Source organism: Lepidochelys kempii, chromosome 1 (assembly GCF_965140285.1).
Source record: "Lepidochelys kempii isolate rLepKem1 chromosome 1, rLepKem1.hap1, whole genome shotgun sequence".
Lineage (NCBI taxonomy): Eukaryota > Metazoa > Chordata > Testudines > Cheloniidae > Lepidochelys > Lepidochelys kempii.
The window spans coordinates 127,555,703-127,583,357 of NC_136380.1; the positions used below are offsets into that span (position 1 = coordinate 127,555,703).

At 39.9% G+C, this 27,655-nt stretch overlaps 1 protein-coding gene across 1 annotated transcript in view; it reads right to left on the minus strand.

Moving 5' to 3' along the window:
- Positions 1–27,655, minus strand: part of PRKX (protein kinase cAMP-dependent X-linked catalytic subunit) — a 120,446-nt gene that overhangs the window by 13,884 nt on the left and 78,907 nt on the right. The window contains exons 4-6 of the mRNA XM_073354212.1: positions 22,601–22,720; positions 14,345–14,440; positions 9,123–9,180 (exon numbers count right to left, since the gene is read on the minus strand). Coding sequence (XP_073210313.1) covers positions 9,123–9,180; positions 14,345–14,440; positions 22,601–22,720 — 274 coding nt within the window. The remainder of the gene's footprint in view (positions 1–9,122; positions 9,181–14,344; positions 14,441–22,600; positions 22,721–27,655) is intronic.

Sequence of the window (27,655 nt, forward strand, 5' to 3'; positions counted from 1 at the left end):
TAAATTGAGTCTTCCTGAGTATGATTTAAATCATGATTTACATCAATTTGATTTAAATCAAATCCACCCTGAAAAAAATCATTAAGAAACAAACATTAAGAACTCTGAAAATATTTTTTTCAGATATACAGTAAAGAGATAGCTATGCAAATGATTTTAATGAGGGGTATGTACTTCACCAATCAGCAACCCTCACACTCTGGCCTGCTAACCCACTGGTGGTCTAATGATCTGATAGTCTATGGAGAGCTGTCTGGTGACATAGAGCCAGCCCTCATTTCCAGTTGCTAAACTGCAATAACAGCAGCTAAAAACACATTAAATACTGTCCTAATATGACTTTTTCCTACAGGCAATTGCAACATGTGTTTTGTGACTGTGACCTGAAGGGGATATAATCCACAAGAAAATTATTCTAATAAATGCCTCACTATGGAAAAGTCAAAATCTAATTGCAGTGGGCATTAGTCTTCTTTATATTAGCATCTTGAGTTTCATGTATCTATGGCAATTTCATTAGAGAGAAGAAAGAAAATAAATCTGTTAGTATATACCAAGACAGAATTGTAGAAGACAAGACAACAGGCTCACTAATGTGCAAGAGTACTAAATGAATATTTAAAAGTGCTGATTTTTCATTTTTGTCTTAAAGTCCTTTAAGCTTTACACAGGAAGATGAGTTATTAGCGGAGCACAATCCTTAACATTTTTCTGGTTTTAGGTTTTGTCTCTAACCATCTTCCTTTACCAATAGTTTGCCCTAAACACTGCAAAAGAAACACACACACACATCCCCACACACCATTTTCACAATAATGGTGAAATTAGTCCTAAATTAATTAAAATTACAGAAGTAGAAAATAATCCTCAAGTCAGGCATTTCTTGCAAGCTAGGATTTGGGGGAACCATAAGAATCCACTCAACCGTACATGGAATCAAACCAGTGTGGGAGTGGCCCATCTCTTGGATGAAAGATCATTGTCAGGTGAAAGCTCATCATTCTCCAAATTTCGTATTTTTTCTAAACTACATGGAAGAATCTCTTTGCTTGGTTCCTAACTGCACCAGAATTTGGAGACCACAAGACCTCACACACTGTTGGTCTAAATTTCAATCCGTCTATCTAAACTTCTTCCAAGAATTATCCACCCCTAGCAGGTTGCTTCTTTGACACTGCTGACCTTATATCAGTGACAACCTTACCCTTTCCAGAGTCTGATTTGTCTTGTGTACCCCCAAGTTTCACCTCACTTAAAAAATCAGACATAAAATACAGTGTCACAGCACACTATTACTGAAAAATTGCTTACTTTCTCATTTTTACTGTATGATTATAAATCAATTGGAATATAAATATTGTACTTAAATTTCAGTGTATAATATATACAGCAGTATAAACAAATCATTGTCTGTGAAATTTTAGTTCGTACTGACTTTGTTAGTGCTTTTTACATAGTCTGTTGTAAAACTAGGCAAATAACTAGATGAGTTGACGTATCCCCCTAGAAGACCTCTACGTACCCCCAATGGTACACAAACCCCTGGTTGAGAACCGCTACCTTATACCACTATCCAAACAATTCAAGCTGAAAGTGCATTTCCAAGACAAATATTCAAACATCAAAAGGAGCAAGTTATCCAGCCACAATTACACTGGGCAGTCGTAACAAACTTCATGTTTTCTCCAGAGAAAACCTTGTTGAACCCATGAGGTCCCTTCCCATTGGACCGTTAACATCTAATATTGCATCTAATCACAGGAACTGGGGGCTAGAGATCTGAGGAGGTACTTTGATTGGCTTAGACCAATGGTCCATATAGCTCAGTATCCTGTCTTCTGACAGTGGTCAGTGCCAGATAACACATAGGGAATGAACAGAACAGGGAAATTATCAAGGGATCCATCCCCTGTCGTCGGGTCCCAGCTTCTGGTAGTTAGAGGTGTAGGGACACCCAGAGCATGGAGTTCCGTCCCTGACCACCTTCGCTAATAGCCATTGATGGATCTATACTCCATGAACTTACATAATACTTTTTTTAACTCTATTTTTACCTTCACAACATAAGAACGGCCATACTGGGTCAGACCAAAGCTCCTTCTAGGCCTGTAGTCTGTCTTCCAACAGTGGCCAATGCCCGGTGCCCCAGAGGGAATGAACAGAACTGGTAACATCAAGTGATCCATCCAGTTGTCCATTCCCAGCTTTTGGCAAACAGAGGCTAGGAAAACTATCCCTGTTCATTATGGTTAATAGCCATTGATGGACCTATTCTCCATGAACTTATCTAGTTCTTTTCTGAACCCTGTTATAGACTTGGCCTTCACAACATTCTCTGGCAAGGAGTTCCACAGGTTGACTGTGCGTTGTGTGAAAAAATACTTCCTTTAGTTTGTTCTAAACATGCTGCCTATTAATTTTGTTTGGTGACCCCCAGTTCTTGTGTTATGAGGAGCAAATAACACTTCCTTATTTACTTTCTCCACAGCCGTCATGATTTTATAGACCTCCATCATATTCTCCCTTAGTCATCTCTTTTCCAAGCTGAAAAGTCCCAGTTTTATTAATCTCTCCTCATATAGCAGCCACTCCATAACCCTAATAATTTTTGTTGCCCTTTCCTGAACCTTTTCCAATTCCAATATATCTTTTTTGAGATAGGGAGACTACATTTGCACACAATTTTCAAGATGAGGGCATGCCATGGATTTATATAGAGGCAATATATGTTCTATCCCTTTCTTAATGATTCCCAACATTCTACTTGCTTTTTTGACTGCTGCTGTGCATTGAGTGAATGTTTTCAGAGAACTATCCACAATGATGCCAAGATCTCTTTCTTGAGTGGTAAAAACCAATTTAGACCCCATCATTTTATACATACAGCTTGGAAAACATAATCCCATGTGCATTACTCTGCATTTATCAACACTGAATTTCATCTGCCATTTTGTTGCCCAGTCACCCACTTTTGAGAGATCCTTTTGTAGCTCTTTGCAGTCAGCCTGGGACTTAACTATCTTGAGCAATTTTGTATCATCTGCAAATTTTGCCATCTCACCATTTACCCTTTTTTCCAGATCATTTATGAATATGTTGAATGGGCCTGGTCCCAGTACAGACCCCTGGGGGACACCACTATTTACCTCTCTCCATGCTGAAAATTGACCATTTATTCCTACCCTTTGTTTCCTATCTTTTAACCAGTTACCAATCCATGAGAGGACCTTCTTTCTTATCCCACGACAGCTTACTTTGCTTAAGACCCTTTGGCGAGGGACCTTATCAAAGGCTTTCTGAAAAATCTAAGTCCAATCTATCCACTGGATCTCCCTTGTCCACATCCTTGTTGAACCCCTCAAAGAAGTAGATTGGTGAGGAATGTTTTCCCTTTACAAAATCCATGTTGACTCTTCCCCAACAAATTATGTTCATCTATGTGTCTCACAATTTTGTTCTTTACTATAGTTGCAACCGGTTTTCCTGGTACTGAAGTCAGGGCCTGTACGTCACGTCTGGAGCCCTTTTTAAAAATTGGTGTCAGATTAGCAATCCTCCAGTCATTTGGTACATAAGCTGATTTAAATGGTAGGTTACAGACAACGGTTAGTAGTTCTTACATTTCACATTTGAGTTCCTTCAGAACTCTTGGGTGAATACCATCTGGTCCTGGTGACTTATTACTGTTTAGTTTATCAATTTGTTCCAAAACCTCCTCTAGTCACACCTCAATCTGGGACAGTTCCTCAGATTTGTCACCTAAAAAGAATGGCTCAGGTTTGGGAATCTCCCTCACATCCTCAGCCATGAAGACCGATGCAAAGAATGTATTTAGTTTCTTTGCAATAGCCTTATCGTCCTTGAGTGCTCCTTTAGCATCTCAATCATCCAGTGGCTACACCAGCTGTTCAGCAGGATTCCTGCTTCTTATGTACTTAAATTAAAAAAAAAAAAAAAAAAATTTGCTATTACTTTGAGTCTTTGGGTCACTTGTTCTTCGAATTCTTTTTTGGCCTTCCTAATTATATTTTTACATTTCATTTGTCAGAGTTTATGCTCCTTTCTATTTTCCTCACTAGGATTTAACTTCCACTTTTTAAAGGGTGCCTTTTCCCCTCTCAATGCTTTTTTTCACTTTTGTTGTTTAGCCAGGGTAGCACTTTTTTGGTGGTCTAGCATCCCCTTGCAATGAGCTCCAAGGGTGAATCATGCATTGTGTGAAGAAGTACTTCCTTTTGTTTGTTTTAAACCTGCTGTCTAATAATTGAGTTACCCCTAGTTCTTGTGTTATGTGAAGGGGTAAATAACAAAGTATTCACTTTCTCTACACCATTCATGATTTTACAGACCTCTTTATATCCCTCCTTAGTCATCTTTTTTCCAAGATGATGAGTCCCAATCTTTTTAATATCTCCTTGCATAGAAACTGTTCCATATCCCTAATCACTTTTGTTGCCCTTCTCTATACCTTTTCCAATTCAAATATATTTTTTGAGATCAGGGGACAAGAACTACATGCAGTATTCAAGGTGTGCCCACACCATGGATTTATACAGTATCATTATGATATTTTCTGTATTATCTATCCCCTTCCTAACAATTCCTAACATTGTTCGCTTGTTTGACTACTGCTGCACATTGAGAAGATGTTTTCAGACAACTATCCATGATTCCTCCAAGATCTTTCTTGAGCAGTAACTAATTTAGACCCCACCATTTTGTATGTATAGTTGGGATTTTTTTTTCCATTGTGTAGTACATTCTGAAAAGTCAATGTTTACCCCCTTGTCAAAATCATTTCTGAATATGCTGAACAAACAGGTTCCATACTGATCCTTCTGGGACCACGCTATTTACCTCTTTCCACTGTGAAAACTGATAATTTATTCCTACCCTTTGGTTTCCTATCTTTTAACCAATTAGTGATCTATGAAAGAACCTTCCCTATTCTTCCACGACTGCTTACTATATTAACTGATCATCCTTGTCCACGTGCTTGTTGACACCCTCAAAGAATCTAGTAGACCAATGAGGTACGAGTTCCCTTTACAAAAGCTGTGTTGACTCTTCCCTAATATATTGTGTTCATCTATGTGTCTGATTGGTTGAAACTATTTGTCTAGTACTGAAGTTAGGCTAATCAGCCTTTAATTGCCAGGGTCACCTCTGGAGCCTCTTGGGAAAAAAAAAAATCACTGTTACATTATCTATCCTCTGGTCATCTGGTACAGAGGCAGATTTAAACAATAGGTTACATACCACAGTTCAGAGTGGCAGCCGTGTTAGTCTGTATCCGCAAAAAGTGATGAAGTGAGCTGTAGCTCACGAAAGCTTATGCTCAAATAAATGTGTTCGTCTCTAAGGTGCCACAAGTACTCCTTTTCTTTATACCACAGTTAGCAGTTCTACAGTTTCATAGTTAAGTTCCTTCAGAACTCTTGGGTGAATATCTGGTCCTCATGACTTATTTCTCTTTAATTTATCAAATTGCTCCAAAACCTCATCTATTGATACCTCAATCTGGGACTGTTCCTCATATCTGTCATCTAGAAAGAATGACTCGGGTGTGGGAATCTCCCTCGCATCCTCTTCTTTGCAATGGCCTTGTCTTCCTTGAGTGCTCCTTTAGTAATTTGTTCATCCAGTGGCCTACTGATTGTTTGGCAGACTTCCTGCTTCTGATGTACTTAGATTTTTTTTTTAATTTTGTTTTGCACTTCTGTGGTTTTTTTGCTAGTTGCTCTTCAATTTCTTTTTTAGTCTGCCAAAAGGAGACAAAACTAAAATCTTCCAGCGCTTAACTCTCCCTATGAACACCAGTCTTCCAGTCTCTGTAGCTTGAATTTGACGGAAACTGGTTGGTGTAAATCCCTGAGACCTGACACTGCAATAACCATTTCTGAAAAGTGAAACTACAGAATTTTGCAGTTTTATGTAAGGAGCATTAGTGAGGTTTCCAGCATACTATGCAAAAAAACAGAACATTTCCCTTTCTCCAATTACCACAGCAATTCTACCAGGCTGGATCTTCACTGCTCGCCCCGAGAAACTGTGGTAACCTTATACTATATCCAAAGCTTCTCAATTTCACAATGCAGTACTGTTCAAACTGTAACTTGTGACATTTATGAAAATGAACTGAACTTCAGATGTACTTTATATCCTAATAAAGAAAATGATTGTAATTGTCTTGCCCAGGACTGATTTTACTTGGCCCAATCTCAGTACCCACTCACATGCTCATTCCCAGCAATGGCTAAAGCAGAGATTTAGTGCTGACCGCAACAAACTGTCAGTTTTAAGTGTCTGGCCTTATAAATGTATACAATTTTAAATCAATTAAGCTAGAATTATAATAGACTATTGCATCTGCAGTTTCAAACCTTTATACTTTTTCCATCACAGATAAATTATATTAAAATGCAAATATATGGCATTATTTCTTACACCTACACATTGGCACCAAAGAGATTTCTAGCCTACTTTATATCCTGGACATGAAAACTCAGCCTATAAATATATAGTACTTGATGGACTGAAGAGTTGTCTTCATTCCTCCCTGAAGGCTAAAAGGAATGCAGTGTTCCAAAATGTTTTTAGCTCTAACTTCTTCCATCTTTTGCTATTAAAACAAAATCTTATTTGAGGTTTTCAAGACATCTTATATTGGACATGCTTACTTTCCTAAGTATTACCTTCCACTGGGTCATTCCCACTGCCACCCTCAGCTCAAGTGCTCTATCAGATCAGTCCCTTGGGTCTCTATAGATGTCCTGATTTGTTTCTGTGTACTCTATGTACCTGATTTGTTTCTTTTACTTGCAGATATGTCTCTATTTTTAGAGCATATACACCATATAACTTGCTTAATTTATCACACTACTAAATAATTTCCTTCTGGGGAAATACGGTGCAAAACAAGGTTTGAAATATTGTTAACTTACAAGGACTTCTTCAGTTTTGAAGCCCTAGGACACTGCTCTTTATTATTCTTACTTGATGTCATGTTAGGCCTCTTTGGCCTTTTACACTAAAAGATTGTGCTGTGAATAAAAGGCAATACGTACCATGTACAACAGTGTTGTTTTGTTAATGCACTTGCACAGATGTCCATGGTTTCCCCATCAACAGTTGGAAACCAGATGGTCAATTTTCTAATGTAGACTGGAGACTTCTTATTTAGAAAATAATTGCTCTTAAAATGACCTTTTAAAATGTTTTTAGAGCTGCGTTTCTCAAGCTTTTAATGTATGTTATATTCTACTTACACAAAATTATTACTCTTTCCTGTAAATAGACTTATTACAGATTAACTCTTTTGGTTGTGTGTACAAAAACAGAAGTGTCACTTTCTCTCTTTAGAATAGTAGTTTGTTTTTACACAGATTTCATTTTCTTTTTAAGTAAATATCATGAGCAATAAGTATGGGGAAAAAAACCCAGCTTCTCTCTATCTTGAAGCTGATCCAGCAAAACTTTAATCCTCTGAGTAAACCCACAAATGTGGATTTGGGATTGGTACTGATATTACTGGTACCGTGAGCTGATAAAATTATTTAAATGGGACTATTCACATGTAAGAAGTTAAGCACAGGGTAAGGACTAGGGTTAGGATCAGAGCCTTTTACAAAAGAAGAGTTATTTATCCTAGAGTAACTGTGGTTCTTTGAGATGTTCTAGTCAGTGTGGATTCCACTGTAGGTGACTGATAACTAGCATCCTCCCTGGACAACGACAGTGAGGAACTGCAGCAGGATTAATCAACTGACGATTGAAATTCTGCTGTCCTGACCTTGGCATCAGATCTATCTGGCACATCAACTGCATAAAATTTGACAAATGTCTGCGGGTTTGTTCCACATTGGTACTTTGCAAATCTTAGATAGGGGCACATTTCTGAAGCAGGACAAAGATGGTGCCCGTGTCCTACTAGAGTATGCTTTGATGTTCAGAAGAGGCAATATGAAGAAGCTGGGTGGAAGACTGTTTCCTTTTGAAAAAAGGGATCCATATCCATGAGATTTAGAATAGTAGAAAAATGGCAACAAAGGACATTTTATTGGAGGGATACTATATGTCTGAATGAAACTTGCTGCTAGTTACCTGTGTGGGCAGCTGACAGTACATATTTAAATCTACAGGAATTTCTAGGATGCTCACATCTCAATATATGATTTTTATTCCACTTAAACACAAAACAGGATATGAAGTTATTAGGATCACACCGTGATGTTATTTTCTATTCTTGTTCTATATTTAGAGGGTACTCTGTACAAGGTGTACACACCCACCCACCCACACACACCTTCTTCTGAAAAGCTGCACATTCACCTCTTTATGGACATGGTATTACATTCATTCCACAACAGATTGGTGACAAGCAGGGGGATCTAAGATCTCCTGCTTGTGAATTATCACTGTAACAAGAATGCTGACACCATTTCCTTTGGCTGTGGAGGACCCACAACATTACGGGAGAATCAATTTAAACTGGGGGGGGAGGGGACACACTTTCTAAATGAAGCCAATTTAGTATTGGGTACCTTTGCCTCCAAAGAAAACCTCTTTTTAACATGTAGTAGTAGTAGTAGTAGTAATTTTCCAAATTTTCGTAACATTAGAACAAAACAACTTGAAAATATTTTAACGTTCAGTCATTTGTACGCTTACATATACAGTTATAGGATGAGGTTGTTCCCTTCGGGGGGGGGAAATCATTAAAACCGTCCAAGGAAATAGAACCACAGAGGAAAGGAGTGCATCTGGACAAAGTGTCAGATGGCAGCCCATTGCAGTAGGTCACCCCATCACATACATACACACACCCCCTCTCCTTCCTCACTACTACTTTCTCTTTTGCTTACATTGAACTGAAAGTATGGTGCAATTATATATTCAACACCAGTAACAGCAATCAAGTGTAACAGAGGTACTTTTGTAAAGTTTAGGACAAAAATCAACTACAGCATTCATCGAACTAGTACAAGAATGAAAAAATTCAGAACACAAAAATGTAATATTTTTCATATACTAATTTAGATGTTCAGTCCTAAGTAACAGAACAGAAGCACAAGTGGACCTCAAAATTCATGTGTACATTTTTTAACATATTTAACACAAACCTTCATATTTCCCAATCGTCTTGTCCTGTCAACCACTAGAAGCTTCTTAATAAGGTCCCTGTAACAGAGGAAAAAAATGTCATTGTTTTATTTCATTAGGATATGCATAGTACAGACCACTGGAAGCACTTTTATTTTACCAGCATAAACATTTTGTGCATTTTAACAATTCACGTTTTCCATATTTCAGAACGTTTTACATTCAAACAGTTCAAGACTGGTATGAAAACAGATAACCGGTCTCAGAAGAACACAGGGGAACAGAGGTGGGCAAACTACGGCCCGCAGGCCACATCCTGCCCACAGGACCCTCCTGTCCGGCCCCTGAGCTCCTGGCCCGTGAGGCTAGCCCCTAGCCCCTACCCTGCTGTCCCTCCTCCCCCACAGACTCAGCTCACTGCGCCACCGGCACAATGCTCTGGGGGGCAGCGCAGCTGCAGAGCGGTGGCCTGACCCGGTGCTCTGTGCTGTGCGGTGGCGCGGCTGGCTCCAGCCGGGTGGCGCGGCTGCCTGTCCTGGTGCTCTGGGTGATGCGGCTGTAGCGCAGCCAGCCACCAGTGCTCCAGGCAGCACGGTAAGGGGGCAGGGAGCAGGAGGGGTTGGATAGAGGGCAGGGGAGTTTGGGGTGGTGGTCAGAGGTGTGGATAGGGGTCAGGGCGGTCAGAGGGTTGGGAACAGGAGGGTTGAATGGGGGTAGGGGTTCCGGGAGGGGGCAGGAATGAGGGGGAAGTTGGAGGGGCAGGAGTCCCGGGGGGCCCATCAGGGGGTAAGAAGCAGGGGGAGTCAGATAGGGGGTAGGGGCCGGGCCATGCCTAGCTGTTTGGGGAGGCACAGCCTCCCCTAACCGGCCGTTCATACAATTTCGGAAGCCTGATGTGACCCTCAAGACAAAAAGTTTGCCCGCCCCTGCTATAGAGTGTCGTTTCTTAAGAAAAGATTTGGGATACAAGTTCCTTGCTCTCCTGAAGTGTCTAACCTTCCTTTTCATGTTGTTAGGCATTCCAAATCTTAAGTCAAAACTGAACTTCCTTCAGAGCATGGTTTCAGACTAGACCTCATAGCAAATTAAAAAAGATACATAACTTTCAATCGTTAGGTTTCAGCCAATAATATATTGAATTCTACCTCAGTTAAAAATAGAGAAAATGTGGAACAGCAAGTTCTCTATTTAAAATATAGTGGGGACTAGCTCGCATTCATAAGTCCTCCATAGAAAATGAAATGTATACTTTGAGACCCTAACAATGTTTTATGACTTTTGTATAAAGCTAAATTAAACTTTTTAAAAGCTGAGACAACGCTTAGAAAATCAAAAGTATTACGTAAATACATTTGTAATACTATGTTAACAACAAAATCAAGGATCACATTTTGTTTGGCTTTCTAGTGTAAATCCAGAATAACTCCATTAAGGCCTGGTCTACACAAATCATCTTATGTTGACCTAAGTATGTCAGTGTACACACTACAACCTTGTTGCGCCAATATTAGTGCCCTGCTACACCTACATAAACTGCTCCACCTCCATGAGAGGCATATGGCTTATGTTGGTGTAGTTAGGGAGATGCAGTGTCTGCGTAAACACTGCATTACTTATGTCTTCTGTTGGCTGTCTTAATTTCACGGGTCCATGCTGGAGCCGTGAAATTGACAAGAAAGCCAGGCATCTAAAGCCTGGCTGCCCCTAGGTATCTGCTCCCAGCCGGGCTGCTGCCTGGAGGTTCTTCTCTTCGTGAGATGAGGAGCCCAGGAGGCTGCCCCCCACTCCCAGCCAGGAGCGGGGCGCCAAGAGCCGGGGGTGGGACGGAGGGAAGCTGTGTTCCCAGCAGAGAGCTGCATGGAGGGCTCAGCACCTCACACTGCCTCTCTTCCATCGGTGAAAGCGCTTCTGGTGAGGACGTGCACTGCCGACAGGAGGAGGGTAGTAATTACTGTGGTGGCTGTAAGTTGACCTAATATAGGTTGACTTAGGGCATGTCTACACTAGAGCCCTAAGGCAGTGAAATTACCCTGGACATGCACTGGTATCACAGAGACTAAATTCAGCAACAAATTTCTACAGTTCTCTCAATGGCTATATTCTTAATTATCTACAACTTAACCTCTTCAATGAAAGCAAAGTAACAGTTTTGTATGTTCCACAATAATCAATGTCCAAGACAAAACATACAGCTTAGCCATCTTCGCTGTTCTGCAGCCTAAAGAAGAAAGAGGTGCTATTGCAATCTTCCTCAGATGAATCTCCAAGGGACTTCAAAACAGGAGTTTCTCACAGAAAACTTGTAAAAAAAATAATCATATCTATATTTATCTAACCCAGCAAATAAATATTTTTTTCCTTTGAGAAACCAGGTTTAATTACAGCAAGAAGGCAAATACAAGGGTCAGGGACAGGATGAAATAAATCATAGCTCAAAAGACCAGAGAAGATTATATCAAGTGTCCTAGAAATCTTAGTCTGGCATATTGAGAATAGTGAACTGAATAATAAATTTGCTAAACAGCTTCAAAACTGTCATATGGGCAGAGCAAATATTTCTAAAACTCAGTGGAAAAAAATACTAAGCTGCCAGCTATACGGGAATACAAACGTGAAATTGGAAGGAGATTTCCTAATCTCCCATAAACATTTCAGCCAGTAAGTGGCAAGATTTAGATTCAGTCCTGTGATTCAGTCATTTGTAGTCATTCCTGAAGGAATTTCTCCACCTCCAAGGGCATCCCAGAGGACACTTAAGGAAGGGTGTGTGTGGGGGGGGGGGGAGGCAAGGGGGGAATCCAACGTTTCTTGTTCTAAACAAATAGATACCCTTTCAAATAGAATAGTGAAAAGTAATTCATATTAGAAATGAAGAGCCAGATCTATTGCTGGATCCCACTGGGTTAGAAACAAGCTGTGTAGCCGCTTACTGTGTCATTTAAACCAGCATTGTGCTATTTAATTGATGACTCTTAAAAGTTGTAGAGCTCTTCCTTTGACTGCTCCTCAAACTAGCCTTGGAAATGCAGAAAATACACAGCTGAGACACGAACTGACTCAATGATGTTGAGTTGTCACTGAAGCTGTGAATGTGTGTTGCATTCAAAGAGAAGGAGTATCCAAATTAACATCTGCATCAAGAGAAAGCGTAGTGCCTCCTTAATGTCCTTTATACACAGGATTAAAAAGTCAAGTGTTCTAACAGTTCATTACATATAGTGTTGAATTCAAGTAGGTGCCGACATCCTAGATCAAACCTGCTCAATAATAATTATTTAGACTGCAGTGGCATTGTTATGCATTATCCCCATTGTTATGCATTTCCAAAACACAAAAGATGACATCTTTGCCCTGGAAGAGTTTACTCAAAAAACAAAACCACACATCATGCACACTTCAAAACAGAGTGGTCAGGGAGGTGGCTGACACACCTATTAGTAGTTCTACTTTTCGAGGGGGAATGGGGTGTGGGGGTACAGCTACTGACAAATATCTTCAAACCAAGGGATTATTAGATGGCTAAATTCTCTTAACTTTTGTCAGAAGTGGGTCTTGAATATAGATTTGAATTAGAAAAGGATAATAGTCAGGGCATGCAAGTTCAGGAAAAACATTTCAAATGTAGGGGATGGGAAGGAATGAAGCACAGAGACTGTGGCAGGAAAGTCAGATAAACTGGCAACAAAGATGACATCAGAGGCAGAGTGAAGAGCGATGTGAAAAAAAGACTAGGTTAGAAGTAAATAGAAAAGGCAGAGAGTAATGCAGAGCCTTACTGGCAGTAACAAGAAACTTGAACTTGAAACAGTGGAAGAGGAGAAGGTGGTGTGACAGAGTCAGATCAACAGTCTACAAAAGCAGCTGTTTTCTCTATGGATTATAAGGAATGGTATGGGCATCAAGTGGGACAGATAAAAAGAAGCTGTGGTATGAAATGGTATGGGCATCTGCGGTGACAGATCAAGGCCTTGCCAAGAGTCTTTACTGGCTAGACATTATGGAAATGTTGTGGAGAAAGAGTTATTCAGGCACAACCTGGATGAGAGAGGGGGTAATGAAGGGAGGTGTCAAAAATGAAAGAATAGGGGTTGAGTTCATAGAAAAAAAAAAAAAACTGTGCCAATATCTCAGTTCAGTAGGTTTAATGAACTGAATTCTGGACTCCATGCACTTCCTGGAATTCCGGACATCCACCTTTCTAAAAGTTACGCAGGGGAATATTTTTACCAAAAAAAAAAAAAAAAAAAAAAGAGTTCTGTTTAAACTGATGGTGAGAAGTCAAGGAAGAGATGTCAAAGAGATAGGATGAAATACAGAATTGGATAGCGGGAAACAGGTTAGGAGTGAAGTGATAGATTGGTGAGTCAATAGTATAAAGCAGCACTGGATGAGCTCATCCAAAAAGGTGTAAAAGGAAAAAAGTGAGGGGTGAAGAATACCGCTCAAGAAAGACACTACAAAAATACCTAAAGAAGTAAGAGGAGAACCAGGAAAAGACAGTACTCAAAGGGTATGATACCAAAGTAGCCTAACTGCTCATTGATGGCCATCTTTCTCGACTTACAATGGAACCTGGAGACACTTGCCGAGTGCAGTGACTAGAACGTCTTTCATGGCATGAGAAATTTACTGGATGATACAAGTCAATGATTACTGTGTGACTGAGAAATACAAACAGATGTTGACAGTACCCTAAGTTTAACTGCTTTTCATCATGATGGCCTAGTCATCAATGACAAAAAACAACTTTGTACTGTTCACCTTCTGGCCATGTGCCCAGAAATTACTGCAGACAGTACATGTGGAGATGTATACTCTTTGTTGAGAAAGATTGTATTAAATACAATAGACAAGAAGAAGAAACTACAGGAAACTGGTAGCAAAGCAGCATTTCGAGGGCAGCCAATGTTCAGAATATGTACAGGTATGGGATACCAGGATCAGTCAGCATAAGCACATATATTAAGCTGGAGCACACTCATGAAATCTGCTGATACAGCTTTAATAATGGTCTTGTGAGAAGCCTTGTGCCTGAAGAGGCATTCGAGAGAGAGAGAGAGAGATTTAAATTATATTAAGTATGTTTTCACTTTGATTTCAAGACTAAATTTAGTCCAAAATATTTTCCAACAAAGCATTTTAGAATACTGCAAGAAGGTATCCTCCTATGCAGATCCTTTCAAACTATGCTAAAGAGGTAATTAAAAATAAACATGTCACTGATGAAAGCCAGTATACTTACTTCACATACAAATCCAAATGTCTGGGGAAATCTATTTTGCCAGCAAGAATCTTCTGATATATACCAAATGGGTTGTCATCAAAAAATGGAGGAAACCTATTTGAATAAAACAACCAAAACACAGCTTTCCTTAGCAATCTGCAAAAATGTATAATGGTATTATACTGAAGTAATTTATCTGCTGACCAGACTGTTAGGTACATAGTTATTCTCTATGCACCGAGGCACTGCGTACTGAAGTCAGGGTTAACCACACCTGTGTAACCAAATTAAGGTAGCTATTCTCCAAAACACAGAATGTACTGTGCACAGAACAAATTCAGAATATATTAAAAACAAAATACTGAAAACTATTTTTAATATTAAAACAGAAAGATCAGTCACATATAGTGAGGGAAGATTTCCCTTAGAAAGTCTGTGATTTGGCTTGTTCCCTATTGGTGAAATCTGAGAGGCATTCACCAAAACCAGCTCTTCCCTTCTAGTCTGGACACTACTGACTGTCCCTTCACCTTGGCTGCTAATTCCACAATTAAGCAGGTGTAGTTCCTTACCTTTAAAAGACAATATAAAAATAAGGAGCCAGTTGCCTCTATCATTTTTTTGGGAGGGGGGAGGGGGCTACACCCTCTTGCAACAACTAAGAATTTGTATCCTCTCTTGGGCTTCTCTTTCTACAGGCTGACATATTTGCTCACCAGAAAGGCGACATGTATCACTGTGCCAATATCTCAGTTCAGTAGCTTTAATGAACTGAATTCTGGACTCCATGCACTTCCTGGAATTCCGGACATCCACCTTTCTAAAAGTTACGCAGGGGAATATTTTTACCAAAAGAAGCTACTGTGCAGCTACTGCTCTCACGACCACCACCCTTGGCCTCCGTACATGGCACGTGAAGTCACTGTTAGCAATGCTTATGACTCAAACTGAAAAGGGTTGCAGCTCCTCCTCTTAACTGGAGTCAAGGCTACTGGGGGAAAAAAGCCACCACTAATTTTTACTTCACATCGAGTCTTTCGTAGTGTAAGGCCTGTGTAGGCTAGGAAGAAGGCTGGCGTTTTTAATGTATTAGCTAAAATATTTTAAAGAAGTGCTGAATAAAACCTTGTTAAATCCTATCTACATTAGGTTCTAACACCCTTAAAAGCTAGCTTCCTCCCTACTGTTTTAACACGCTTAGCTCCTTTTTTAAAAAATGTGTTGAACTCTGTATACATTAGGTGCTAATACTTTGCAAACCCTTGCTGGTCTAGACAAGACCTTAGTGCCAGAACAATAAATATTTTCCTCCTGTGTGATTTTTCTTTCTGCAGCCTTGTGTTTTTGTTTTTTTAAATTTAGTCTCTTGTTCCACAATTACTGTCTATCAGGTAGATACTAACAGGACAATTGTTTCAATATACCAGATTCTTCATGAAAGAGGCACAGTAACTGGATTAACATTCCTCTTACACTGTAGTTACCAAACCACAGTCACAGGCAACAACCGAGTTCAGAGTTTCCCTAGATGCTGTTTGAGTGTCCAAGAAAAAAAACAAACAAAAACAAAACAGCCATACGTTCACCAAAGAAACGAATAACAACAAATATTTTTGGTAGGAGCAGACAAGGGGATGGAACTTTATTTTTGTTCATAAAGGTAAAAGTAACAATGAACCTTGTTTGGATGATCTCACATGAAACAGCGGAGCTATTCACCCAGGAAAACAGGGGGAGGGATAGCTCAGTGGTTTGAGCACAACTTCTTAAACCCAGGGTTGTGAGCTCAATCCTTTAGGGGGCCATTTAGGGATCTGAGGCAAAAACTGGGGATTGGTCCTGCTTTGAGCAGAGGGTTGGACTAGATGATCTCCTGAGATCCCTTCCAACCTTGATATTCTATGAAACTTCAGAACATACAATCAACGTGTTTTTCTGAAGTCTAAGGCACAGATTTTTAAAGGTATTTAGTCACGGCTATACTCATTGAGTTAGGAACCTAAGTCTCATTTTCAAAAGTGATTTAAGTACTTCAGAGTCCAGATGTCAGTGGGCTTTAGGCTTCAAAGTGCCTAACTGGCTTTTAAAAATGTGCCTAAATATCTTTAAAAATCTGGGCCTAAATTCCTATCTCGGACAACTGCAAGAAAGAACAAGAAAGGTAGCGAGAGAGGGTATTAAATTTTGGATGTGCTCAATTTATTCCCCCTTATATAGCAGAGAGACTGAATGGATGTCCTGTTGCTTATTTAGGACAGTCTATAGAACTGTGTTGCATCTGTATAATATTTTTATTCATCCAAAGGATATTAAACATGAAACTTTCAATTTTGTATTTATGATTAAGATTCAATCCTATTTTTGACTTGGTGCACGCATTACAAATAGGACTGTTAGGTGCCTGAGAAATCTATCAGGAAATAATGTAAAAGGCAAGTTAAATGAATTTTATGCAAGAAGATTTTTTTGATGGAAGTTATTTCCATCTTATTTCTCTCAAAAACATTTTTTTTTTTAAAATGACTGGATTCTCTCCCAGGGAAAAGCCCAGGTGAAACCTTGAGAAATATGATAGACTCATTCATTCCCTAACAATCAATACAAGTTATTACACTGCCACAAATTAAAAATGCAGTTTCTTTCTGCAAAAGTATGCCATTCAAGTCCAATTGTAATTGTTACATAGGACAGATATGGGCTCCATCAGTTGCTTAGAGAGCTTCTGGAGCAGGAAGCAATGCTGACATCTGGATTCCATTCAGTAAAATGATGGTATTGGAATGCAAGTTTGTGCTTCAAGAGTTCTCTGCTGTTGACAATTGCAGAGACATTTTACAAGCAGTACACTATTGCTGGAGTATACATTTGTTTTCTCTTCCAAGACTTAATTGCTTAACACAGCTTTGACCTTTAACATTAATCTCAGAGAAAAACCAAAATGGCAGCATCTTGGAAAACTGGTCCTATTTATAAACTGCTAAATGCTCAGTCAGGGTTATAAAGCACTCCACTGTATTGTGTTCATTTTATAGGATACTACTTTGATCAGACTTTCCACTCATATGCACTAGTGATGTGAACAATCCCCATGACTAGCAGTGGAGCAGGGATTTTGTTTGTGACTATATATCCACTTTTATTCAACTCCTACATATCAAATACATTCCCAGAGGCAGAGTTCTTCATCCATTCTTGAGACTATTGACATCTCAGAGCAATTGACATGGGGACTATTAAATGCAACCATATTCTGCATAAGAGGAAAATCTGATAGCACCCAAGTGGAACTATTAAAAGAAAACAAAAGAAAGACTAAGCAACATATGATAGGACAGCAACTGTTAAGGTGGTTAGCATGTTCTCCTTGAAAAGCTGGTTAGCCTTTAAAAAAAACTGCAAAACAAAAAAGTTAATATTATAGTTATCTGATGAATGTCCCTAATAAGTTTAAAAGGAGCAGACAGTAAAGTTAAATTGGACCACACCAACTTGAAATTAGTCATTTTAAAAAAAAGATGGAGATACCAAACCTGCCCCTGAGTGTCCATCAAATTTGTGATTTTACAAATATCTCCCCCTCTTCATTTTTTTTTTAAAGTTTCTCTCCCCTGTTGCTGTGTTAAAGACTCAGACAAAGGTAAGAAAAATCAGTGAAATTGATGATATAGTTATGAAACGTACAAAATGAAAGAAACAACAACTCTCTTCTTTTTCAGCTACGTAATCTAGGTGTGACCTGTAACAATAATAGATTTAAATAAATCTCTCTCCAGACTTTTTATTAATTATTAAAGTTGACCGTGTCCCTTCACAGTGTAGGCCTGGCCAGAATTTGAACCCACTGCAGATCACTGTTCACCTGAAGTTCTCAATGCTTCTGGATACCCCAGCAGCCACAGACATGGTAGGCACCTTTTCCATGTATGTCTGGCAAGCAGGCTGTGTCCCTTCTATTGTGTTCAGACTTTGTTATGATGATTCACATATTCATGTTCTCCAGGCTTGACCACTCTAATAATCCTCTAACTATTAATGAAGCCGACAATCTTAAATAAATATATAAATAAAAAGCGACAGTTGACTTAGCACTGTCTGCTTAAGAACGAAGGCTGACAAAAGTACATCCCCTGGAGTGCTCTCCTCACAGCCTCCCTGCAAAATACCACGTTTCCGTCTTAAACTTCAAAGCCACATAAGGGGTAGGTCACATTTCCCGGGGACTGCCTGACCCTGCTTCATGATGACTTCACATGGTTTCTGTGTTCCACTATATGCAGGAGTCAGAACTTTCTGCACAACTGCTTCACACATCTGGAGTTAACTCCCAGAAGATATTAAAATGACTACAAACCACACTGATTTCAGATGAAAATTCCCAGTCCACTTTAAATCATCAGCCTTTCCAACTTAATGTAAGAAAAAGAAAAAAAGGATTCAAAGTAAAGTCTCTTTCAGTCAGCTAGGCATAGAAGAAACATTTGTGTGTTTGGAGAGGCACTCATATCTCAGCAATGGGGGCCATTTAAGAACCTAGATGAACAGATGAAGCCAGTGACCACAGGCTCTGACAGACATGCACTTGCAGGTACTGTGGTATGACATCACATCCTTTGTGTAAGTCTGCCTATGCCAGTATAAGAAATACGTACATCTTCCTTACATGAATAGTTTTTGTAAAATCGTGTGTGTGTGTGTATGTGTTTCTTTTGCTTAAGTTTTTCACATTTTCAGGTCATTAGAGCTGGTTGGGAATTTACTGTTATAATATTTTTCTGATGGAAAAAATAGATTGCTACTGAAGCAGTTTCCCAGCCTCTAGTTCACTACTGGAAAACAGAGATGTACCTTTCTTCTTTCCTCTTCCTGTATCTGTGGTAACGTAAATGAGCCAACTATACCAATTACTTATGTTGTAGAAGATCATTTTTATAACTTTGTCATCATTTACACTATAGTGTTAAAGATTTGCATGGAAAATGAACATCCTAGCTATATAGCATATATATAAAAATCAGGACAATTATGATGGAAATTACATTCTTATTTTAGGAGGTTAACCTCTCCTCTTGCAGTATTCAATTCAATTCTAGGAAAGGAATCAAAGTGAGTTTGCCAAAAATTCTGTATGTTTTTTTTTTTATGAAGTGGTAACTTTCATAACCTGCACTTCCCACCTTAAATCCATCTAAATTAGAAAAATGTGATGTTAAAATAGTTATGGAATATTTTCCCCACTTTAAATTACATTAAATCAAGTGTTAACAGATTTTCAAAATGTATGAATTTTGATATACAAACAAGGGCTTTTAGAATTTTATTTTTAATACGATAAACAAAACAGACACCAAATTATGTCTAAGAGCATGTCTACCCTACAGGTGCTGCAGCTATACTGCTGTAGTAACATAGTGTAAACACTTCCTACTTCATAGTTTCATTCAAACAGTGTTTTGGAGCTTATTTAGATCATATCACTAAAGGGGTGGTGGAGACAGTTGCTTTGAGACCCGTATTCTATCCTTTCATTCATGAAATATTACATTCAGACCTGGCTTGAGGCACATATTAAAGAGTTTGATGACCCTAGCTGTATAAAACTGTGCAGTGATTTTGCAGAGTGAACAGACTTTATGCAAGAGAACAAAGGTTTTGTGCTAGGAAACACCTTATAAATTTACATTTTAGACTGTGTTTAGCACGAACACAAATGAAAACACAACTGCCTCCTTCCCAGCTTATAGATTATAGGTAAGGCTATGATTTTGTCACAGAGGTTGCCGAAGTCACGGAATCCATGACTTACAAAGACCTCCAGGAGTTCAGCTCTGGCAGCTGGGAGCTGCAGGGCCCTACCGCCTCCTGCAGCAGCAGGGAGCGGTAAGGTACCCCTGCCGTCATGGGCAGTGGGTGTACCCCAGGAGCTCCCCGGCTGCTGCCGCAGGGAGTAAGGGGGACCCCGGCAGCACCTTCAGCTGCCGCCGCATTTCATCATTGATATTTTTAGTAAGTGAGAGACAGGTTATGGGCTTCTGTGAATTTTTCTTTATTGCCCGTGACCTGTCCGTGACTTTTACTAAAAATATCCATGACAAAATATTAGCCTTAATCATAGGCATGTTGTGGTGCTGAAAATTTCTGTAGAAAGACAGTGGTGAACCACTCGCTTTGTTGACTGATCCATTGGATGGCATTGAAATCAATCTCATAGGATTAAATATGGATTTTGTCACTAAAAAGGTACTATAGACACATCTGCCTCTCCCCCCCATAAAAAAAAAGGATAACAAATCCAAGTGCTGACAGCTGTAGGAAAAAAGAATGGTAGATAACCTACTGCCCTGTCTATTTAGGTAAGCTCCAGTATCATGTCGAGCTACCCAATAAAAACAACCCAAAATTCATGCCAATATCCCTTCATTAAAAGGGAATTTTCATTTGGCAACATAACTGATGAAATGACTACAGATTGACACATCTAACTTGTTAAAGTAACCAATATTTGACATTAGGCAGAAGAGGTATCACCTATGTCTGTTCCTGAAGGGGATCAATCCATCGCAGGATAGGTAGGGTTTGAATCCTGAAGTTTTAGATTCCACCATGAAGGCAAGGCAGTTGGTGTGACGTGCCTCGCCCTGCTAGAATACCAGGTTGTGTCTTAGTTTGGATTTTCTTTATTTTTTTTTTTCATGGGGGAGCTGTGGAATGGAAGTATGAGAAGATTTTGTCTCCTAAAAGGTTGAAAAAGAACCTGTTTAAAGTCTCGGAAGACAGTGGTAGGTCTGATGCTCGCTGGGTTCAGTCCTGCTGCCACAGGTGGTAAATGGGAAATAAGGGTGGGTTACAGCCATTCTACTCTTCATACCCTTGTACAGGAGCACAAAGAGGCACAAGACACATGTGCGGCCCAAAGAGAGACCCTTTTATACTGCTGTATGGCAGCATTAGTCATAAAATTCCATCAGTCCTCACTTTTTTTTCCTAGTACACTTTCAGCAGACATGCAGCGCACATACCAGGAAAGGTATAGTTTTTAAAAACATTTTTAAAGTCTTTACATATAATATACAAGAAATACTCAATTGGGCTTTTATTTTCAGTGTAATCAAATAGCTGTAACAGGAAGAACTATATTCATTTTCCTTTTTTATTTTTCATTTTAAAAATTCCATTGATTAAAAACCCGACAACATAAGAGTTTTAATTTTTCTAGTTAATATTTAACTCAAATACTTAAATGAATGTATTTGAAATGCCAAGAAATCTTTCTTTAGTGGCAAAGATTTTAAGTTTGTCTACTGAGAACACTGCCATCTAGTGAATCCCAAAATATTGCTGGAAATAAAGTTGATAAGCATATGAACTCAAGAAATAATCCCGATGGCTTTTGCTTTTTTACCCCTCTTCTTATTCCCCTGCACCTTTTTGGAATTTACTGTGCTTGTAATAAACATTTCATCCAGAGAAATAAAGCACCATAACAGAGTGAACAAAATAAAATAATGCAGAATCTGCTTTCCATTCTCCATGTTCAAACTTCAATAAGATAGGAGAGGTTTTTGATATAGTAGTTAAAGTCTCAGTCTTAAAGTTATACCAGGCTCTTTAGAGCAAACTAGTAGCCTCTCTCTGCGCAAGAACAGTCCATGCACAAAATCTAAACTTCTGTCAAAAAAACTAAGCCTCCAACTGAAATATAAGTTGGAGTGAGAGGGTAGAAAATAATTAAGTTTGATCATACCACTGTTTTTTTTTTTTTTTAAGGAAAAAAGAGAAACATGTTTAAATATATACATATATTTTCTTAATTCTTGAACTGTGAATCAGGTGAGTTACCCTTTATGAAGCTTGCTCACTTCTCTTCAAAGAATTGCCAAACAGACAAGTTACAGTGCTAGTTTGCAGGATGCTCAACCTTTGAGAAAGGTATAACAGATTATTAATATTTTACAGAGGTTCAAACTGAACTCCATGATGGGAGAATATATAATTGCAGAATTTTGAGCAGAATATTTTCATAACTGTAAACTGGGATTTTGCTGCAGAATCTCCAGTCAGGTTACTGGGAGTTGTATGGCTAAATTATTTTGCCTTCCTAATTGGGTACATCTTTGCGGTCTCTCTCATAGGCTCTCAATTCTTTTCTTCACAGAAAGACAAGATAATCTAATTAGTAATAGACATAACATATACCCAAGATATTTCAAACTTGTTATTCGGAATACTGAAATAGAGTGAAAGTTATGTACTTAGTATCACTAGAGAAACACTTACCCCGACAGCATCTCAAATATCAGAATTCCTAGAGCCCACCAGTCCACGGCTCTTCCATGACCTTTACTCTGTATCACTTCTGGTGCAAGGTATTCTGGTGTGCCACACAAAGTCCATGTTCTAAGAGAAATGAACCAACAAAAACATAACATCTAAACTTTCACTTACTGTTTTAAAGGGCTGGATTGCAACTATAATTAAAATTAATACTGTAGGCAAACTAACGTTTGGAACAGTCAAGTTCACAAAGCTCTAAATGTATATTACAAGTGGCAAGTCAAGAATACTGCTGTTCTTAATCATTTCATACAAAGTCAGGAAAGGCCACTGTAAATTATCTACTCTGAACTCCCATAACAGAGGCATCGGAAAGTGAAATGACTTTCTCAGGGTCAAACAGGAACAGGAAAATGAAATGTCTTTCTCAGGGTCAAACAGGAGGTTAGTGATAAAGATAGGAATAGAAACCAGGTTTCCTGATTCCCAGCACAGTGCTCTATTCACTAGACCAGTGGTCACGAACCCATCGATTGCAATCGACCGGTCGATCCTGGAGCCTCAGACAGTCGATCGCGATCTCCGGGGCTAAAAGTCCAGCGGTGCAGCGGGCTCAGGCCGTCAGGCTGCCTGCCATGGCCCCATGCTGCTCCCGAAAGTGCCTGGCTGCGGGCATGTTTCTGCGCCCTGGGGAAAGGGAGTGGGGGGGGGGGTGCGGTGGCTTTGCACACTGCCCCCACCCCTGTAGCTCCCATTGGCTGGCTCCCGGCCAATGAGAGCAGTGGGACGGTGCTTGCAGGCACAGGCAGTGCACAGATACCCGCTACTCCCCTCACCCCCGGGGGCCGCATGCAGAGACGTGTCAGCAGCCAGCCACTTCTGGGAGCAGCATTGGGCCATGGCAGGCAGTCTGTCTGAGCCCTCTGAGCTGCAGACCAGGAGCCGCCTGTGGTAAATGCCTCCAAGCTGGAGCCTGCACCTTGCACCCCTGCCTGCACCCAAACACCCAGCCCAGAGCTGAAGATTTTTAGAATCATGTTGTTCATTCTATCTATCCATTCACATTCCTATGTATGCATCTTATTTTCATGCTAGGACATTTCCAATATTTATAATTAGAATTTAACATATTTTGTAAGAAAAAGAGAGAGAAATAGGCAAAAAAAAAAAATCAGTAAAGTACACAGCTTTCATCTACTCCTGAAGACTGCATCCACCATGCCAACCCACAAAGCTTGCAGCTCATATAGAAATGCATCTTTTGTAGTTTTCTCAAAAGCCAAAGTTCTCCAAATTAGCTTAAATATGCAGTAAATAAATAACTTTTTAGACAATTTAAAATTATGTTCCTTATAGTGCGCTGTAGTCCTGAGTCCGAGTCACCTGTACAATCATAGAATATCAGGGTTGGAAGGGACCTCAGGGAGGTCACCTAGTCCAACTCCCTGCTCAAAGCAGGGTCAATCCCCAACGAAATCATCCCAGCCAGGGCTTTGTCAAGCCTGACCTTAAAAACCTCTAAAATGCAGGCACTTTTGGTCAGTCAAGAATAGTATTAGTAATACTAAGAATAGCAATAGTAGTAACTTCAGCATTGTGCATGGCGGCAATGAGTTGTTTGTGTAATACTGCTAAAACCTCCAGTAAGCTCCAGCCATTGACAAAACCCATCTTGAATCTTCTGATTCAGTATTTAATTTTGTACTCTGATCTCTGCTAGTCATCAGTGTGCTACAACCCTACCCCTGAGGCTATTTAAGGCTCCCCGTGTGTCTGGAAATGACAACTTTCAGCAGAATCCCAGCCCTCCCTTTTAAACACATCTGAAGGACTCGTGCCAGAGCTCCCTCCCATACCCTGCACCCCCTCCCACACCACAACACCGTGCCCCAGCCTGGAACCCCCTCCTGCACACAAACTCCCCCCAGAGCCCACACCCCTCATCTGATCTTGCACCCCAATACCCTGCACCAGCCCGGAGCCTGCTCCTGCAGCCAAACTCCCTCCTAGGGCTTGCACCCCTCACTCCTGTACCCCAGCTCCCTACCCCAGGCTCAGCCAATGCACACCCCACAGTTGAGAATGTTACACTGATTTGCAACAATCCCGAAATCCGAAAGGGTTTTGGATCTATAAACCATAAATGGCACTAATAAAAAGTAAAACTCATGAATTGTCCAGTGGATTCTATGAGATTAGGTGCAGTGTGACCATACGATGCCAGCACCCAAAGCCCCTCCTAGAGCTTGCACCCCTCACTCCTGCACCCCAACCCCCTGCCCCAGACTCAGCCCAGAGACCCCTCCCACACTCCGAACCCCTCGGCTCCAGCCCAGAGCCTGCACCTCCTCCTGCACCCCAATGCCCTGCCCCAGCCTGGTAAAAGCGAGTGAGGATGTGGGAGACAGAGTGACGGAGGTTGGGGGGAATGGAGTGAGCAGGGGCGGGGCCTCGGGGCAGCGGCAGGGTAGATAGATCCTGGGTTGATCTTAAGTTCGAAAAGTGATCTTGTTCGTAAAAAGATTGGAAACCACTGCACTAAACTATACTGCTTTGAACTTTGTTCCAGTCTAAAAATCAATAGGGATCCATCAAACTTGTGTTTGATTACTTTTTAAAGCTCAGTTTACTTAGAAATATTTATTGTCGCAAGAATTATTGGAATATCCTCTCTCCGCAGATACACAGGTCTGCTAAAATTTAAACGCTCTGCAATGTAATTCAAGCAAACACTTATATTATAGTATATTACATATACACACACATTTAACTTTCTGCTTTGACTCAGGGCTCATTTATTGTTTTGTTAGGATACATTTCTAGCCATTCAAAATGTATCTTTACTATCCAAGGTTACGCACTATTATTAAGGAATGTTATTAAGTGGTAATTCAGCTGTCTATGTTATATACAATAGATAACTAATTGTTGTAATGAACTAGAACGCCGAACTGTTCTCTGTGAAACATCGTTGCCGCATCTCTTTCAGAGTTTCACTGGCTTTACTATCTTGAGATTCTTTTTAAGTGTGAAAATAAAAATCCTGTTTTCATTTTTGAAGACCTGCACTTCCCTCAAATGAAGGAGTCAAAAGATAAAGCCTTAAAGAATATTCTTGAGTTGAAATGGGAATAAGGGGCATCTGCATCACAGAAGAGGTATGTAGTCTTACTCCTTGTCAAATTTTGACAAAAAGTACTCCTAGAATTAATGAGAAAAATCATTTCAAAGCTTTGTATCCCACCACTATAGCTGCATTTGATATAAAAAAACATATCTCCCCCCCCCCCCAAAAAAAACAAAACAAAACAAAACAAAACTATACATTGGCTATATCTCGGGGCCGGGGAGTGTTTTAAGAGTCAGGCCTGAGATTTTAAATTGGGTGTTTATGAGAAAGGAAAAAAACTGTTGAGGCAATCCTTTAAAAGCAGGCTCCTACTGTAGGAGTTTAAGTTTGATATTTTTTTAAATGTGGCAAAAGTTAAAGATGTTTTGCTCCAACAGAACTGTCAGAATACATTTTCAAACACACTCCTCTACATGCCCAGCATTTCTTGAAACTGTTCATTAGCCTGAAGGTACTCCTTCAGTTTTTACCATAAGAAGCTTGGGGTATTATTTTTAAAATTTGGAAAATGTCTGATGATTAGAAAATACAATCTAATACATACAAATACCCAGACACAACCCTGCTTTACACACTAGTGCCATCTAGCAGTAGCCTGAAAGAGGACTATAAATGCATTACAAGGTATGCAATCAGTCTTAAAAAATGAAAATTTCAAAACAAATAAAAAACAGAACCATATCATTTTAGGGTTTGATTTTTCATTCACATTAATTTGTCAAGTGCTACTGAGCCAGATTCTAGCCTCTGGCTATGGACTTTATGGACAGAAAACAACGCATGCAGCACAGAAGGGAGCTGGAATCTTCTTGGATTCTGACCTTCACAACTTATTTGTGGCCAGATTTTTCAGATAGAAGAGGCCTTATGAAATATTAGAGCATTGCTTCCAGTGCACAAAAGATTACATATCTTACTGCTAACAATAAGATTAAAATGAGCTGTTTCCTTAACTACTTGACAGTTTAGTAATGGATAAAATTACTCAACTTGCGAAAGGAAAATGACAAGTGTAGGGAAATATAATTAGGGAGTACCTGGTCAAACAGGACTATTGGGTTTTACTACTACCTAACAGGCCACCTGTTTTGACTGCTAATTTTATCACAAACTACTTATGTTAACTGATTGCCCACACACATTTGCAGGCGAGTGTGTTAACTCTTCGTCCCACTGGAATCATTAGCGTATCTATTTTTCTCACACGGCATTCTTCTGGATATACTTGTGCTTTTACCTTTTTATTTTTCTAGATTTATAAAATACATTCATTCCATGTTTCAGGAACGTAAATAATTTGATAATTTTTAAAAAAAACTCAAGTTGCTCTGCTGAGATCAATAATAAAGTTCACCAAGTTCATAAATGGAAAGCCCCTCCCCCACACAAAAGTTCTGGGAAAAGTGACCAGCCTTACAGAATATTTATTGACTGCATGCTTCTGTTTTCTCTGAAAATATAACTGAAGCAGAAAGGCAATTAATCTTTAATGGAGTAGACAAATTATTTTAAAACACTACAAGATTTTTTATATCTTAGGTTCACAAGGTAGGAATTAAAATAAAGCAGGAAACCGAAGGGCATGGAAATTGTCTTGTGTAGGATTGTAGCTTAAATTCCCACTAAGCTGTGCAGTGGCGCAGCAGGCTATCAGGGGGCCCTGCAGACTTGCCCTGGGGCTATGGTAGGGAGAGAGGATTTCCCCCAACCCTCTCTTACCCCAGTAGCCCAGGGCTGGGGGGAGAGGCACCTCTTTCTCTCTCTCCCCCAGCCCCGGAGCTGCCATTGCTGGGGGGGGGGGGGAAGGAGGGAGAGGTTGGGGAAGAGAAGAGAGAGAAAGTGGTGCCACTCCCCCAGCCCTGGGCTACTGGGGCAAGAGAAGGTTGGGGGGAATCCTCTCCCCCCTACCACAGCCCTGGGGCAGCCTG